This window comes from Rhinopithecus roxellana, chromosome 6 (assembly GCF_007565055.1).
Source record: "Rhinopithecus roxellana isolate Shanxi Qingling chromosome 6, ASM756505v1, whole genome shotgun sequence".
NCBI lineage: Eukaryota > Metazoa > Chordata > Mammalia > Primates > Cercopithecidae > Rhinopithecus > Rhinopithecus roxellana.
In genome coordinates, this window is record NC_044554.1 from 29,800,523 (window position 1) to 29,818,605 (window position 18,083).

An 18,083-nucleotide genomic window follows, 5' to 3' on the forward strand; every position below is an offset into this window, starting at 1 on the left:
TCGTTCATGTCAACAAGTTTATTGAGCACCAATTAGGGCAAGGGACTACCACCTTCACAGTTTTCTTGGGCTTATTAACGTCGTAGCCCACCCGTTTACTTCACAAATGAGGAAGACGAGGACCCTGCTGGGGGAGTTTGGAGCCCAACCAGGGCTCCCACCGAGTCTGGGGCACCCTCAGTTCCTGCACCACAAAGCTTCGGTTGACTCGTTTCAATGTAAAGAGCGTTACTTAAACACGTCCGAGTGCTAGGCAAACTCACAAGACCTACCGCAAAGTTGCGCACGTTGCTATGAAAATAAGAAAAAAGGAGAATCAGCACCTTCTGATACTTACGCAGGGGCATTTGGCATTAGAAAAATAAGCCCAGAAACTCGGCAAAATTCTTAGCCTGAGGCATCCCCAGAACACCTGAGACTAGCTCCTGCAGCTGAGGGTTAAACTCGCGCCCCTGCACTTGCACACATCCTGTCTGAGCTCTTGCTGACAGCCTGTCTCTGATTTGTGAAGCTCCTGGCAAGGGTTGGGGGACCCCAAAGCAAACATGCAGGATCCACAGCACAGAAGGGCGGTGCCTCTTCCCAAACCCAAGGGAGCCTGGCCGAACTGTCACTGACTTGTATATTCACCCTCCTCCCAGAGATGACAGCATGCTACCACTGGCCCCCAACTCTGCTCAAGACTTTGGAAGTAGTGTGAGGGTCAGAAGGGCAAGGAAATGGCACATCCAGGAACCAAAGCCCCCAGAAGCAGCCCTGAAGGGCGGCCACTTCTCAGTGCCAGACAAGGTGGTAAAAAACAAGGTTCGCCGGGGTCCCATCACTCCAGCTTCAGAGTCACCCACACCAAGGCTGCTCTACAGGCAGCACCGCAGTGGTGTGATGGGATATCAGAAGCCAGCTGACCTCCAGGCTTCTCCGTGAGGCCTGGTATTATTGCCTGAACTTCTACAGTCTGAATCTCATGTTTTGGTAGGAATTTGTTCACCGAAATACAAAGGACTCCTGGGGAACAAAGCCCCGTGGGCGAGTCTTTCACTGAACCCAGGGGAACTGCCACGACTCACTCTAGAAGATAAAGGTCCTTCCTGAGGGATTCTGACAGGGAAAAAAAGGCTGGAATGAGTAGAAAGGAGGCCCTGAATTTGAAAGGAAGCACAAAGCTAGGCTTCATATTTGTCCCAGTGCCTCTTAATTTGATCCTGACAACTCTGAGGTAGGACACACTGGGGCCATGACCCCCTTTGACAGAAGAGGAACATGAGACTAGCCGTGACTGAAGGATTCCCCCAGATCTCCTAGCCCAACTCTGCCCCAGAGCCCAAAGTGCTCAAGGGATAACTCCTGAGAGACTGCCTCCCCTTTAATGTGAACAGCAGGCCTGGAGGCCCAGGGTAGACATGGCCCTCAGCCAGACCAAGGGCCTCCTCTAGGGGAGGGGCTTCCTAGGCTCTCTCCGCACTGCCCCTCAGGGTGCTTTCTGGGGTCCAGTCACTGGATCTTACACACCCACGAACACTGAGCTCTTGGGGAGAAGTGTCTCCGACTCCAGGCTTCAGTTTCCCCTCCCAGCTGACAGACAAAAGTAAATAATGGATGTGCCTATCCTGTGAGGTAAGGACTAGGAATACTGGGAGTCACTCTGGGCCAAGAAACACACACCTAGGGAGACACTGTGCTTCCAAGACAGCAGCCAAGACATCCCCGTCAAAACCCACCAGCTGGGCCAGAAGTGGTGGCTCACGCCTGTAATCCCAGCACTTCAGGAGGCCGAGGCAGGCGGGTCACCTGAGGTCAGGAGTTCAAGACCAGTCTGGATAACATGATGAAACCCTGTCTCTACTAAAAATACAAAAATTAGCCAGGAGTGGTGGCACACCTCTGTAATCCCAGCTACTCAAAAAGCTGAAACAGGAGAATCACTTGAACCCGAGAGGCAGAGGTTGCAGTGAGCAACCTCTGGAGATTGCACCATTGCACTCCAGCCTGGGCAACAAGAGCGAAACTCCATCTTAAAAAAAAAAAAAAAAAGACCCACAGGCTGGTGGAGGTAGTTCCCCTTCCAGTTCTGCGAGCCCCACATGGAAAAGCCGGCTCTTTCCACTTTGCAAAAGGCGAAGTTCCATTAGCAACTACACACACACATTTACAAAAGCACTTGAGTCTCTATAACAAGGGAAAAAAAGTTTCAAAATAGCAAAGTAGAAAACTTTCCAGGACCCTTTCTTCAGGCCAACCATCCACTCCCCGTCTTATGGTGACAGCAGGCAGGAGACCTCTGCACAGAACAAAAATCCCAGGTCCCCGATGTCTCTATCACCCCCATACTGGAAGGCCATGATCTCTGGTCCTCTTGGCTGTGGTACCTACCAGAGGCCCCATCAAAAATAAGGCATCCCTTAAGCCTTAAGGAATCTTTTATAAGTCAGGAATGCAGAAAAGGCAGCAAAGAGTACAAACAGGAAACAGAAGGCACCCGGTCACACACACTGCCACCAGAAGGGCGGTGGGCTTCCCATTTGAATGGGTAAAAACAACAAACCTCTCTCCATCCCAGGAAGAGGAGGAACCCGTGTCAGGCACAAGGGAGAGGCCCTGTCAGGAGTCCCCTGTGGCCTACTGCCTGGTCAGCCCTCTTCCGTGCGGCTGGGCCAGGGTGGCGGGGGGCTCCCGTGGCGGGCAGGGGCGGCAGGCAAGTGTGGGCCAGCCTGGCCTCGGGCGTGGGTCTGCATGTGCACAGCCAGGTGGTGGTTCCGGTTGAAGGTCCGGCCACACTGGGGGCACTGGTAAGGCCGCTCACCAGTGTGGATGCGCTGGTGCCGGAAGAGGTCCGAGGGCCTGCGGAAGGCCTTGCCGCAGTAGGGGCAGGCGGGCCAGCCCTGGCCATTGCCGGTGTGCAGGCGCTGGTGCAGCAGCAGGCTCTTGCGCTGCTGGAAGAAGCGCAGGCACTCGCTGCAGTGGTACATCTTGCTGGCCGCAGGCCGCCGCCCCACCAATGCACGGCCCCCCGCCACAGAGCGGCGGCCCTCAGGCTCCTCAGGGAGCCAGCGGATGACAGGGCCAGGCACCACCACCTCCCCCGGCTCCAGCGTGGTCTGGCTGTCCCCGCAGGTGGTGGGCGAGCGGCCGGTGGCCTCCCGCCGCCCCTCCTCCACGTGGGTCCGCTGATGAATCGTCAGGTTGATCTTCAGGCGGAAGCTCTGCCCGCAGTCGGGGCAGGTGAATGCCCGCTGCCGCCGGCGGGAGAGGACTCGGGGCGTCTCCCCGCCGACCCCCAGTGGCCGTGGCTCCCCTGCCCGCACCCTGGGCACGCCCTGGGCCTGATGACTGCTGGGGCCCCCAGGCCTGTTCCTGGGCCCTGGGGGGATTCTGCATTCGGTCTGGCCTCGGGACACCCCCAGAAAGAGCCGCTCAGGCGTCATCTCGTCTTCAGACTGTGCCTCTGTCTTGATGGCCACACCACCACCTGGCAAAAGGAGTCTACGTTGGTTTCCAAGTGGATCTCACCACCCTGTCCCCCAGGTCACTCGGCCCAGTCTTGGCTTCCAGCTTCAGCCGCCCTCTCTCCCCACAGTGCTCACAGCACATTGCAGGGGTCCTGCTCACTGAGCCCCGCCACACAGGCACTGCCTCGCACGGCCACTCAGTCCTCATTGTTGTCATCAGCCTCATTCCTGGAGGCCAAGCTAAGGATGTCAGGGGAGGGGAGATCAAGCTGCAAGGCCAGGAGCCAGGGAGGCCGGAGGTCAGGGGTCAGCTGGCGGGGGACACAGAAGCAGAGACCCTGGGCACAGCAGAGAGGGTGGCAGGACCCCACCCCCAAGAGTTCTACTGACACCAGTTACCATCTGTGAAAGACAATGAGCCCCAGCGGCCCTCGCTGCCCCCAGACCACCCTAAGAGGCCTCTGCGGACTAGGGGTGGTGAGTGCTGCACCCATGCTCAGCTGCTCATCCACATGACAAATCCGCACAGAGCGTCCATAACCTGCCTGCCACTACACTCACTGGTGACAGGAGGCGCTAGGACCTGAGATTCTTGCCTGGGTCTGTGTGAGTCTCACTCAACTTCCAGGTTGGGTGGAGCCAAGGAGCTGCTGGACAGCAGTGACAAGGACAACCAAGGCAGTGGTAGGTGGTCACAGCAATGTGCTGGAGACCTGAGACCCCAGGTCTCAGCACCCAGCTCTCAGGGGTCCCTAATGTGAGGGAGGAAGGGTCCTGGCACCACACCCTCTCAGGGAAGCAGAGTCTCTGGGCAGAGGGACACAGACTGTTGACATGGGGGCTGGGAGCCTGGCCACGCCAAGACCACATGAATAGCTTTTCCATCATCATCAGACCACATGCCTGGGATCTGATGCCTGGGTTTTCATGCAGTGCCTTTCCAGCCAGGCCAGACCAGACCACAATGGGGAAAGACCAGGAAGGACCCCAGACTGATCTGGGTCCCCACAGTCCCCAGGGAGATAGCAGCTGGAGAGGGAGGGAGGGAACCCTCAGGAGGAAGCCCCTCACCACGTCCCACCACCCAACCCCAACCCCACCCCACTCCCAAAAGGCCCCCACGCTCCTGTGGGGCTCTGCTGCAGCCACAGGTGCCTCCGCCCTTCTTCCCCTGGCCCCATGCCTGGCAGGATGTCCCTGGTGGAGGAGTTTGGAGACTCCCCATCTAGACTCTCCTTTCGACTTAATCAAGGATAAAATGCTGGTGCTGGCTGGGGGCCGTGTGAGAAAGACTCGGCAATGGCCTCTCCCAACACCAGCTGCAGGACACCCACGGCTTGCAGCGTGCATAGCCATCTCCCCAGCAGCCCTGGACATACGCAAGTCCCTGCCAGGGAGAGGAGGCTTAGGGCTTCTCTCTGGAGGGCTTCAGAGGTGAGACAAGAGCTACGAAGGCCACGTCCCCAACACCCCTGCAGGCCAGTGCTAATGACCTGTCCCTCAGCATCTGTCACCCTGATGAGCCTCAAAAGAACAGAGGGTTGGGAGGCTCCAGGACACCGTTCCAGGTCTGCAATGGGGCAGGAACACTGCCTTCCTGCCTAAGAGGGTCCCATCTCCCCAACTCCATGAGCAGAGCCCAGACTTACACACTGGCTGGAAAGAGAAACCCAGGGAATGGAGGAAGATCCAGTGGGGAAGATACCCAGAAATCACCACAGAGAAAGCAACCAGAGACTGAAAGTCGGGCCAGCGGCAGAACCAGGCAGAGGAGCCAGCCCCGCAGAGGAATACTCAACAGAGAACAGAGCTCTGGACTGTTTGCCAAGTGTTCTGCTAAATGGCCTGATACATATTTTTGTGAAAGGACAGGCAGGGACTGCCTTTAAATAAAAGCAGATAAAGAAGTCTGGAAGGATGGCTAAAGCCAGAGTTCCCAGCAGGTCTTCAGAAAGAGGGCGTTTACTGAGAAACACCACGCTGGCGCCGCACTAGGCACAGGATACACACTGCCCTGTGGATGGGACCCTCACAAGAACCCTAGGGAGGCACAACACACCCATCTACCCCCTCCCCTCACTCTGCTGGACCCGTGTGCCCAGGCCCCCAACACGTGGAGGAACCCACCCGTCTATACAGACTGTTTTCTCATGCTGAAAATGCCAAAACCTACCTTCTTTCAGGCCTGTCTCAGGGGCCCCTTTCCCAGAAAGCCTTTCCAACCCAGCCCAACTAGTCTCCCAGCCATCTCTCCCAGCCCCACACTTCCAGTGCTTTTCCTCAGCACCGTCGCCTGGTAACCGCGTGCTGCCTCGGGACACTGTTCATCCTGCCGCCTCGCTGTTCTCACTCACCTGCTCCTGGCCCGACTGGGGCCACTCTCACCTCTGAGTCCTGCTGCTGCCTGGGGGCCTGCCCTTCTTTCAGCTCCTCCTGGGCAGGGCTGAGTGGGCTGGTGAGGTGCTCTGGATATGGAGGGAGGCCTGGAGAATGCAAATCAGTGACACTGAGCACAACACAGAGGTCTCCTGCCCAGACGACCAGGGACCCTCTGGGGAAAGGCAGAGTCACTGGGATCCTGGGGCCTCAGCTGCAGCACAGGGCATGACAGTGAGGTGGACCCCACCGAATACCTGGCAGCTAGATTCCAGTCTAAAGCCTCATGTCCCAGAGAAGGAAACTGCAGCACAGGAATTCAGCAGACAGGAATTCATGGTAATGATCACCAGGCAGGTCATGACAGACTCTGGCATTTTAAGGCAGGAAAGAGAAACACCATGCCTGTCCCAGCAGCCAGTGGGGTGGCCACCACCTCCCACGCTCGGGCCTCCTCCTCCTCCTCCAAGCTGCTCTTACGACATAAGGGACCCAAGGCAGGGCAGAAACACAACTGAAGACATGGCATTAGGAGCATCAAGGTTTCCCCCTCAGAAGTTTTCTTTCAAAATAACTCCATCCCTACACCTACCTCTTAGAACCGAGTCCATTCACGTTTAATCAGTGCCCGCCTCCCAGAGTGATCGTAACCAACCCAGCTGTCAGCAAGACTTTCAAACGGTAAAGCCCCGAAATGAGCACGTGTCCTCTCACACAAGAAATGAAACTCTGATTTTTTTTTTTCTTTTTTGAGGCGGAGTCTCACTCTGCTGCCCAGGCTGGAGTGCAGTGGCGTGATCTCGGCTCACTGCAAGCTCCGCCTCCCGGGTTCAAGCAATTCTCTGCCTCAGCCTCCCGAGTAGCAGGGACTACAGGCGCCCGCCACCATGCCCGGCTAATTTTTGTATTTTATTAGTAGAGACGGGGGTTCCACCATCTTGGCCAGGCTGGTCTTGAACTCCTGACCTCGTGATGCATCCTCTCGGCCTCCCAAAGTGCTGGGATTACAAGAGTGAGCTACTGCACCCAGCTGAAGCTCTGATTTTTTAAGCAAAAAAAGATGATGAGAAAAAAACTATGATGAGCAAAAGGCTGACAGTAAGAGAGCTGACAGAATGCTACCATCAGAGATGAAATCAGCAAATGGCTCACATCGTTTGTCCACTTGATGCTAAGAGGAATTTGAAATTGGATGGGCATCAGATCAGAAGGGAACAGACAAGAAACCCAGAATCATGGGAAAAGTGGCTCTACCTCCAAACCTGAGTTTGAATTTACCACGTTGGATCTTCCTAAACTTAAAACTCCAGAGAACAATGCCTTGTCAAGAGATAAAAGAACCAAAAGTGTGGTGGCACATGACTGTAGTCCCTGCTAGTTGGGAGGCTGAGGCAGGAGGATGGCTTGAGTCCACGAGTATGAGGCTGCAGTGAGCCATGACTGTGCCACTGGCATTCCAACCTGGGCTATGCGGCCAGACCCAGTCTCAAATAAATAAATAAATAGTAACGCAAGTGGGGTCCTGTCCACTCTACCTCAACTGAAGTTCTCTTCTAAGAGAAGAGGTAAAACCAGCCAGAAGGTTATCAAAGGGTGAAATACTGATGAAAAATAATAATCCAGTGGGGTCTATGCCTGCTAACACTACTACCAATTACCCTTTATGTACGGGAGAGTTATAAACCAACAGGTTTTACTGCCCCTAAAAATGTTACTTTCATGACAAGCCTAAAGACGGTTGCTTCATCAGCAGATCCTGAAAATTTCAGTGGATCCTCCTCTGAAGTTTGATCTTTGGATCCTTTCTACAACAAAGAGAAACACATCATCCATCCTACTGAACAGCCCCAAGCATCACAAGGTGGTGACTGAGCAAGATGAAGCCTCAAAAAAGAATGAGAAACAGAACGGTCTAAGTGCAAATATGAATCCTGACTGTTCATGAGCCACTAATAATTGAAAATAAGGCCGGGCACAGTGGCTCATGCCTGTAATCCCAACACTCTGGGAGGCCAAGGTGGAAGAATTACTTGAGCTCAGGAGTTTGAGACCAGTATAGGCAACATGGTGAAACCTGCCTCTACAAAAAAATACAAAAATTAGCTGGGTGTGGTAGCATGTGCCTGTAGTTCCAGCTACTCAGGGGGCTGAGGTGGGAGGATCATTTGAGCCCAGGAAGTTGAGTCTGCAGTAAGCTATGATTGCACCACTCCAGACTGAGCGACAGAGCAAGACCGTGCCAAAAAAAAAAAAAAAAATTTAAGAATAATTTTTAAATATTTGAAAGAAGAGCCAGATTCTGCTGCAGTTGGATTTGAGGGACGGCACTGGCAAAGGAGCAGCACCCCCAGGATCGAGCAGCCTACAAGCCAGCAGTGCTCCTAGTTGGGGCAGTCACAGGCCTCTCCAAAAATGCCACTTCCATCAGTTCCATCAGGTGAAGACCCACGCAGCCCCTTGGCCTCCAGTGCCCCCAGATGAATAAAGGGAAGCACAGGTCAAGAAGGCAACCTCATTGGAGATGATTTTGAATGGCAGGACAGGGCCAGGCGCAGTGGCTCACAGCCTGCAATCCCAGCACTTTGAGAGGCCGAGGCTGATGGATCACGAGGTCAGGAGATCGAGACCATCCTGGCTAACACAGTCAAACCCAGTCTCTACTAAAAATACAAAAAATTGGCCGGGCAGCGTTGTGGTGGGCGCCTGTAGTCTCAGCTACTCAGGAAGCTGAGGCAGGAGAATGGCATGAACCTGGGAGATGGAGCTTGCAGTGAGCTGAGATTGTGCCACTGCACTTCAGCCTGGGTGACAAAGTGAGACTCTGTCTCAAAAAAAAAAAAAACCAAGAAAGAAAGAAAGAACGGCAGAAGAGACAGCAGCACCGTCTCCCAGAAAATGCCATGAGCTCACCTGTTACAAGTGACGACACACAAGAGTATGCCACTCAGGATAAAAAATAAATAAATGAATAATTTTAAAGTTTATCTGTAAAATGGGAATTTAAAAAATAAAAGAGTAGACCGTGGTGGTGGCAACCAGTGCCCCGAGTAGGCAGGTATCAGCTACAGAGGGATGAAAGAACTGGAATCCCAGAAACAGGCCGGGCACGGTGGCTCATGCCTGTAATCCCAGTACTTTGGAAGGCTGAGGTGGGTGGATCACTTGAGGTCAGGAGTTCAAGACCAGCCTGACCAACATGGCAAAACCCCGTCTCTACTAAAAATACAAAACAAAATTAGCCAGGCGTGGTGGCGTGCACCTATAATCCCAGCTACTTGGGAGGCTGAGGCAGAAGAATCACTTGAACCCAGGAGGTGGAGGTTGCAGTGAGCCAAGATCGAGCCATTGCACTCTAACCTGGGCAATAAGAAAGAAACTCCAACTCCAGGAAAAAAAAAAAAAAAACTGGACTCACAGTAACAATACATGCCAAAGTTCCCAGGTTTCAGCTTGATAATCTACAAATCTTTTATTTCTTTTTAAAGTGGACATATTCTGAATACAGGTTTCCTTATGGAGGCTAAGAGAACAAATGTTTACTTTCATATTTTCTCTGTAAGTAAAAGAGCTGATATATTTTGAATACAGAGTGATTAAAAAAAGGGCGGGGGGGGGGAAGCTGGGGACAGTGGCTCACGCCTGTAATCCCAGCACTTTGGGAGGCCAAGGCAGGAGGGTCACCTGGGGTCAGGAGTTCAAGACCAGCCTGGCCAACATGATGAAACCCCATCTCTACTAAAAATACAAAAATTAACCAGGCATGGTGGTGCATGCCTGTAATCCCAGCTACTCAGGAGACTGAGACAGTAGAATCGCTTGAACCTGTGAGGTGGAGGTTGCAGTGAGCTGAGATTGTGCCACTACACTCCAGCCTAGGCAACAGAGTGAGACTCAGTCACACACACACACACACACACACACACACACACACACACACCCCTCACTCTTTAGGGACTCCTGGCTCAGAACACTACAATGGGGGCTCCCAAACCCAAATCCTATACTAGGTTAGTATAGCAGCATCCCCTGGGGAGCACCCCTGGGAGTCTCATCAGTAGGTTCGGGGTAGGCCTAGGAAATATGCATTTTTTAAAAGATTCCTAGAGCAAGAAACATAAATAATTCACAGAATAATAAATTTAAATGGCCCTTAAACATATAAAAAATAGGGCCAGGTGCAGTGGCTCATGCCTGTAATCCTGCCCCTTTGGAAGGCCAAGGCAGGAGGATTGTTGGAGGTCAGGAGTTTGAGATCAGCCTGGGCAACACAGCAAGACCCTGTCTCTACAAAAATTTTAAAACCTGCCAGGCATAGTGGCACATGCCTGTAGTCCTAGTTACTCAGGAGGCTGAGGTGGGAAGACACTTGAGCCTAAGAGTTCAAGGCTGCAGTGAGCCGTGATTATATGACTGCACTCCAGACTGGATGACAGAGTAACATCTTGCCTCAAAAAAAAAAAAAAGGGAGGGGGGAACAAGATGGTCGAACACAACTGTCCAGCGATTATCTCCCCACAGAAACACCAAAGTCACTACTATTCACACAAGAAAGCACCTTAAAAAAAAACCAAACCCAGATGAGCAGTCACGGTACCTAGCTGTAACATCATAAGAAGGAAAGAAGCACTGAAGAGGGTGGGAAAGATAGTCTTGAATTGCTGATACCAACCCTCCTCCATACCCCCGCAGCAGCCATGCAGCTCCAGAGAGAGAATGTGTGCGCTTGGGGGAAGGAGAGTGCAGTGATTGTAGGACTTTGCATCGGAACTCAGTGCTGCCCTGTCACAGCAGAAAGCAACACCAGGCAGAACCTAGCTGGCACCCACCCACAGAGGGAGCATTTAGAACAGCCCTAGCCACGGACAGGCATGGTGGCTCATGCCTATAATCCCAGCACTTTGGGAGGCCGAGGCAGATGGATCAACTTGAGGCCAGGAGTTTGAGACTGGCCTGGCCAACATGGCGAAACTTCATCTCTACTAAAAGTACAAAAATTAGCCGGGTGCGGTGGCAAGCACCTGTAATCCCAGTTACTAGGGAGACTGAGGCGGGAATCACTTGAGCCCGGGAAGCGGAGTTTGCAGTGAGCCAAGATCACGCCACTACACTCCAGCCTGGGCAACAGAGCAAAACTCTGTATCCAAAAAAACAAAAAACACAAAGTTTACTCAAACATGGTAACGGAGTATTTTCCAAACCTAAAGATATACCAATATTCAAGTACAAGAAGGTTAGCAAACACCAAGCAGAGTTAACCAAAATAAGACTACCTCAAGGCATTTAGTAATCAGACTCCCAGAGGTCAAGGATATTAAAAAAGGATCCTAAAAGCAGCAAAAGAAAAGACACAAATGACATACAATAGAGCTCCAATACGTCTGGCAGCAGACTTTGCAGTGGAAACCCGACAAGTTTTCAAGAGAGTGGCACAACATATTTAAAGTCCTGAAGGGCAGGCAAGTGGCACATGCCTGTAATTCTAGCACTTTGGAAGGCTGAGATGGGCGGACTGCCAGAGCTCAGGAGTTTGAGACCAGCTTGGCCAATATGGTAAAACCCCGTCTCTACTAAAAATACAAAAAATTAGGCAGATGTGGTGGCCATGCCAGTAATCACAGCTACTTCGAAGGCTGAGGCACAAGAATCACTTGAACCTGGGAGGCAGAGGTTCAGTGAGCCAAGATTGTGCCACTTCACTCCAGTCTGGGCACCAGAGGGACTCTGTCTCCAAAAAACTAAAAATAAAAGTGCTGAAGGCGCCCTGCACGGTGGCTCAAGCCTGTAGTCCCAGCACTTTGGGAGGCCGAGATGGGCAGATCACGAGGTCAGGAGATTGAGACCATCCTGGCCAACACGGTGAAACCCCATCTCTACTAAAAAATACAAAAAACTAGCCAGGCGAGGTGGCGGGCGCCTGTAGTCCCAGCTACTCGGGAGGCTGAGGCAGGAGAATGGCATAAACCCGGGAGGCGGAGCTTGCAGTGAGCTGAGATCCGGTCACTGCACCCAGCGAGACTCCCTCTTAAAAAAAAAAAAAAGAAAAAGTGCTGAAGGCAAAAAGCTTTTATCCTAGAATAATATATCCAGCAAAAATATCCTTCAAACATAAAGGAAAAATAAAGATTTTCTCAGACAAACAAAAGCTGAGAGATTTCATCAACACCAGTTCTGTCCTACAAGAAATGCTAAAGGGAGTACTTCAATCAAAAAGAAAAGGACATTAATAAGGAATAAAAAAAAAAATCGGAAGGTACAAAACCCACTGGTAACAGCAAGTACACAAACACAGAGTATGATAATACTGTAATTGTACTGTGTAAGCTACTCACATCTTGAGTAAAAGTCTAAAGATGAACCAATTTTTTTTTGAGACAAAGTCTCGCTCTTGTTGCCCAAAGAAATGCCTAAAGACACGTGCACTATGGGACAGAAAAACTACTGTATGCAAATGGAAACCAAAAAAGAGTAGGAGTAACTAGACTTAGAGCAGACCAAATAGATTTTCAGACAAAACTATAAAAAGAGACAAAGAAGTTCATTATATAATGCTAAAGGGGTAAATTTAGCAAGAGGATATATTAATAGCATAATAAATATATATGCACCCAACTCTGGAGCGCCTAGATAAAGCAAATACTGTTAGAGCTAAAGAGAGAAATAGACCCCAATACAGTAATAACTGGCATCTCTGACACCGCACTTTCAGCACTGGACAGATCATTCAGAAAGAAAACCAACAGAGAAACACTGGACTTAATCTGCACTATAGACTAAAGATATTCACAGAACATTTCATCCAACAGCTGCAGAATACACTTTTTTCTTCTCAGCACATGGATCATTCTCATGGACAGACCATATGTTAGGCCACAAAACAAGTTCTTAAAAATTCAAAAAACTGAAATCATACCAGGTATCTTCCCTGCCTACAATGGAATAAAGCGAGAAATCAATAACAAGCGGAACTTTGGAAACTATATAAACACATGGAAATTAAATAATATGTTCCTGAATGGCCAATGGGTCAACAAAGAAATTAAGGAGGATATTAAGAAATTTTTTGAGGCCAGCTATAATCCCAGCACTTTGGGAGGGCAAGGTGGGGAAACCATTTGCATCCAGGAGTTTGAGATTACCCTAGGCAACACAGCAAGAACCCATCTCTACAAAAAATCAAAAATTAGCCAGGTATGGTGGCACACACCTTTAGTCCCAGTTATTTGGGAGGCTAAGGTAGGAGGACTGCTTGAGCCTAGGAGGCCCAGGCTGAAGTAAGCTGTGATCACACCCTGCACTCACCCTGGGCAACAGAGCAAGACCCTGTCTGAAAGCAAAAAAAAAAAAAAAAAAAGAGGAAGAAAGAAATTTTTTGAAAGAAATAAAAATAGAGGCCGGGTGCGGTGGCTCAAGCCTGTAATCCCAGCACTTTGGGAGGCCGAGACAGGCGGATCACGAGGTCAGGAGATCAAGACCATCCTGGCTAACACGGTGAAACCCCGTCTCTACTAAAAAATACAAAAAACTAGCCGGGCGAGGTGGCGGGCGCCTGTAGTCCCAGCTACTCAGGAGGCTGAGGCAGGAGAATGGCGTAAACCCGGGAGGCGGAGCTTGCAGTGAGCTGAGATCCGGCCACTACACTCCAGCCTGGGCGACAGAGCGAGACTCCGTCTCAAAAAAAAAAAGGAAATGAAAATAGAAACACGACATATCAAATTAACCTATGGTACTTGTGAGATACAGCAAAGCAATACTAACATATAAGTTTACAGCAATAAGTGCCTCTATTAAAAAAGTAAAAAAACTTCAAAAAACGCAATCATACATGCTAGAAAACCAGAAAAGTAAGAGCAAACCAAACTCCAAATTAGTGTAAAAACAATAAAGATCAGAACATAAATAAATAAAATTGAAACAAAAAACAATACAAAAGATCAATGAAATGAAAAGGTGGTTTTCTGAAAAGATAAAATGGACAAATCTTTAGCCAGACTAAGATAAAGAGGACCCAAATAAGAGATAAAAAAGAGATATTACAACTAATACTGCAGAAAATCAAAGGATCATGAGACTATTATGAACAACTACATGCCAATAAATTGAAAAACCTAGAAGAAATGGATAAATTTCTAGACATATACAATCTACCAAGATTCAACCATGAAGAAATACAAAACCTCAACAGACCAGTAACAAGTAATGAGATCAAAGTTGCAATAAAAAGTCTCGCAGCAAAGAAAAGCCAGGGACGTAACGGTTTCACTGCTGAATTTTACCAAACATTTAAAGAGGAATTCATACTAATGCTATTCAAACTATTCTGAAAAATAAAGGAGGAGGGAATACCTCCAAACTCATTCTATGAGGCCAGTATTACCCTGACACCAAAACCAAACAAAGACATATCTAAAAAAGAAAGCTACAGGCCAATATCCTGATGAACACTGAAGCAAAAATCTTTAACAAAATACTAGCACACCAAATTCAACAACACATTAAAAAGATCTTTCATCATGACCAAGTGGGATTTATCCCAGGCAGGGTGGAAGAATCATTCAACCTCTGCAAATCAATGAATGTGATACATCTTATCAACAGAACGAAGGACAAAAACCACAGGATTTCAACTGATGCTATAAAAGCATTTGATAAAATTCAACATACTTTCATGATTTTAAAAAATCCAAAAAATGGGTACAGAAGGACTATACTTCAACACCATAAAAGCCATATACAACAGATGCACAGCCAGTTTCCCCTGATACTGAACAGGGGAAAAACTGAAAGCCTTTCCTCTAAGATCGGGAACAAGATAAGGATGAACAAGATAAGGATGAACTTTCACCACTGTTATTCAACATAATCCTGGAAGTCCTAGCTAGAGCAGACAAGAGAAAGAAATAAAGAGCATCCACATTGGAAAGGAAGAAGTTAAATTATCCTTGTTTGCAGATGATCTTATATTTAGAAAAACCCAAAGACTCCACCAAAAAAAACCTATTAGAACTGATAAATTCAGCAAAGTTGCAGCATACGGAATCAACATACAAAATCAGTAGCCTTTTTATATGCCAACAGTGAACAATCTGAAAAAGAAATCAAGAAAATAATCCCATTTACAATAGCTATACATAAAATACCTAGGAAAAAACTTAACGAAAGAAGTAAAAGATGGCTAGAACGAAAATTATGAAAATTAATGCAAGAAATTGAAGAGGACACCAAACAATGGAAAGATATTCCATGCTCAGAATTAGTTATAATGCCCACACTACACAAAGCAATCTACAGACTCAATGCAATTCCTATCAAAATATCAAGGACATTCTTCACAGAAATAGAAAAAATAATCCTAAAGTATATACAGAACCATGAAAAACCTGAAATAGCCAAAGCCATCTTAAGCAAAAAGAACAAAACTGGAGGAATCTATTACCTGACTTCAAATTAAACTACAGATCTATAGTAACCAAAACAGCATGGTAATGGCATAAAAACAGACAAACAGACCAAAAGAACAGAATAGGGAACCCAAAAATAAACCTATACATCTACAGCAAACTCATTTTTACTGGAGGAATCTATTACCTGACTTCAAATTAAACTACAGATCTAGAGTAACCAAAATAGCATGGTAATGGCATAAAAACAGACAAACAGACCAAAAGAACAGAATAGGGAACCCAGAAAGAAACCCACACATCTACAGCAAACTCATTTTTGATAAAGGTGTCAAGAACATATATTAGGCCAGGCGTGGTGGCTCACGCCTGTAATCCCAACACTTTGGGAGGCCAAGGCTGGCGGATCACCTGAGGTCAGGAGTTCAAAACCAGCCTGACCAATATGGTGAAACCCCATCTCTACTAAAAATACAAAAATTAGCCAGCAGTGGTGGCAGGCGCCTATAGTCCCAGCTACTCAGAAGGCTGGGACAGGAGAACTGCTTGAACCCACGAGGCGGAGGTTGCAGTGAGCCAAGATTGTGCCACCGCACTCCAGTCTGGGTGACAGAGTGAGACTCCGTCACAAAAAAGAAAAAAAAAAGAACATATATTGGAATAAGGACAGTCATTTCCATAAATTGTGCCAGGAAAACTGAATATCCATATGCAGAAAAATAAAACTAAACTCCTATCTCTCATCATATAAAAATATCAAATCAAAATAGATTAAAAACTTAAATATAAGACCTCAAACTATCAAACTACTACAAGAAAACATTGGGGAAACTCTCCAGGATATTGGTCTGGGCAAAGATTTGAGTAATACCCTAAAGCACAGACAACCAAAGCAAAAGATGAACAAATGGGATCACATCAAGTTAAAAACCTTCTGCACAGCAAAGGAATCAATCAACAAAGTGAAAAGACACCCCACAGAATGGGAAAAAATATTCGCAAATTATCCATCTGACAAGGGATTCATAACCAGAATATCTAAGGGGCTCAAACAAATCTATAGGAAAAAATCCAAATACCCAATTAAAAAACAATCTGATTAAAAATGGGCAAAAGATCTGAATAGGCATTCCTCAAAAGATGGCATACAGGTTGGGCATGGTGGCTCATGCCTGTAATCTCAGTGCTTTGGGAGGCTGTGGCAGGAAGATTGCTTGAGTCCAGGAGTTCAAGACCAGCCTGGGCAACAAGGCAAAACTCCATCTGTACAAGAAATACAAAAATTAGCTGGGTGTGGTGACACATGCCTCTAGTCCCAGCTACTTGGGAGGATGAGGTGGGAGAATGGCTTGAACCCAGGAGACTGGGTTGCAGTGAGCTCTGATTATGCCACTGCACTCCTGTCACACCTAGGGCAACTGAGTGAGACCCTGTCTCAAAAAAAAAAAAAAATGTGGCTGGGCACGGTGGCTCATGCCTGTAATCCCAGGACTTTGGGATGCCAAGGCAGGCGGATCATGAGGTCAGGAGATGGAGACCATCCTGGCTAACATGGTGAAACCTCATCTCTACTAAAAATATAAAAAATTAGCCAGGCATGGTAGAGGGTGCCTGTAGTCCCAGCTACTCGGGAGGCTGAGGCAGGAGAATGGTGTGAACCCGGGAGACGGAGTTTGCAGTGAGTCAAGATGCGCCACCGCACTCCAGCCTGGGTGACAGAGTGAGAATCCGTCTCAAAAAAAAAAAAAAAAAAATGTACAAATGGCAAACAGATTTATGAAAAGGTGCTCAACATAATCAATCATCAGAGAAATGCATATCAAAACGACAATGATTTATCATCTCATCCCAGTTAAGACAGGCAATAACACACACTGGCAAGGATGTGAAGAAAAGGGAACCGCGAACACTATTGGTGGGAATGTAAATTAGTGCAACCACTATGGAGAACAGTATAGAGGTGCCTCAAAAAAACTAAAAGCAGAACTACCACATGACCCAGCAACCCCACTGCTAAGTATATACCCAAAAGAAAGGAAATCAGTGTATCTATCTGCACTCCTGGGCAACACGGTCATGTTTATTGCAGCATTATTCACAATCGTCAAGATTTGGAAGCAACCTAAGTGTCCATCACCAGACAAATGGACAGAGAAAATGCGGTGCATGTACACAACAGAGCACTATTCAGCTATAAAAAAGAATGAGATTCTGTCATTTGCAACAACATGGGTGGAACTGGAGGACATTATGTTAAGTGAAATAAGCCAGGCACAGAAAGACAAACTTCATATGTTCTCATTCATTTTGGGAGCCAAAAAGTAAAACAGTTGAACTCATGGAGACAGAGAAGTTGAACGATGGTTACCTAAGGCTAGGAAGGGTTGGGGGAAGGTGCAAGGGGGGAAGTAGAGATGGTTAACGGGTAAAAAATATAGTTAAATAGAATGAATAAGATCTAGTATGTGATAGCATAACAGGGTGATTACAGTCAACAATAATTTAATTGTACATTTTGTAATAACTAAAAGAGTATAACTGGAATGTTTATAACACAAAGAAATAAGAAACGCTTGAGGTAATGAATATCCCATTTACTCTGATGTCATTATTACACATTGTATGCCTGTACCAAAATATCTCATGTACCCCATAAATATGCACACCTACTATGTACCATAAAAATTAGAAATTAATAGAAAGAGTTCTAAAGGAAAAAAAAAAAACTCATCCACACTCAGTAAGAGAGGTGCTATTAAAACTACACTGACATACTTCTTACTATTACACTGAAAAGAATCCTACAAGTTTGTCCACATCCTCTGTTGGCAAGAGAACCTTTTTCACAACACAGATGGGAATG

At 47.9% G+C, this 18,083-nt stretch overlaps 1 protein-coding gene across 2 annotated transcripts in view; it reads right to left on the reverse strand.

Annotated features, from left to right (window-relative positions):
- Positions 1 to 18,083, reverse strand: part of LOC104667004 (protein ZNF783) — a 28,422-nt gene continuing 10,339 nt past the window's right edge. For both annotated transcript variants that reach the window (XM_030933239.1, XM_010369170.2), the window contains exons 5-6: positions 5,801 to 5,929; positions 1 to 3,466 (exon numbers count right to left, since the gene is read on the reverse strand). In XM_030933239.1, the coding sequence (XP_030789099.1) occupies positions 2,628 to 3,466; positions 5,801 to 5,929 (968 nt within the window). In that variant the 3' untranslated portion in view covers positions 1 to 2,627. The remainder of the gene's footprint in view (positions 3,467 to 5,800; positions 5,930 to 18,083) is intronic.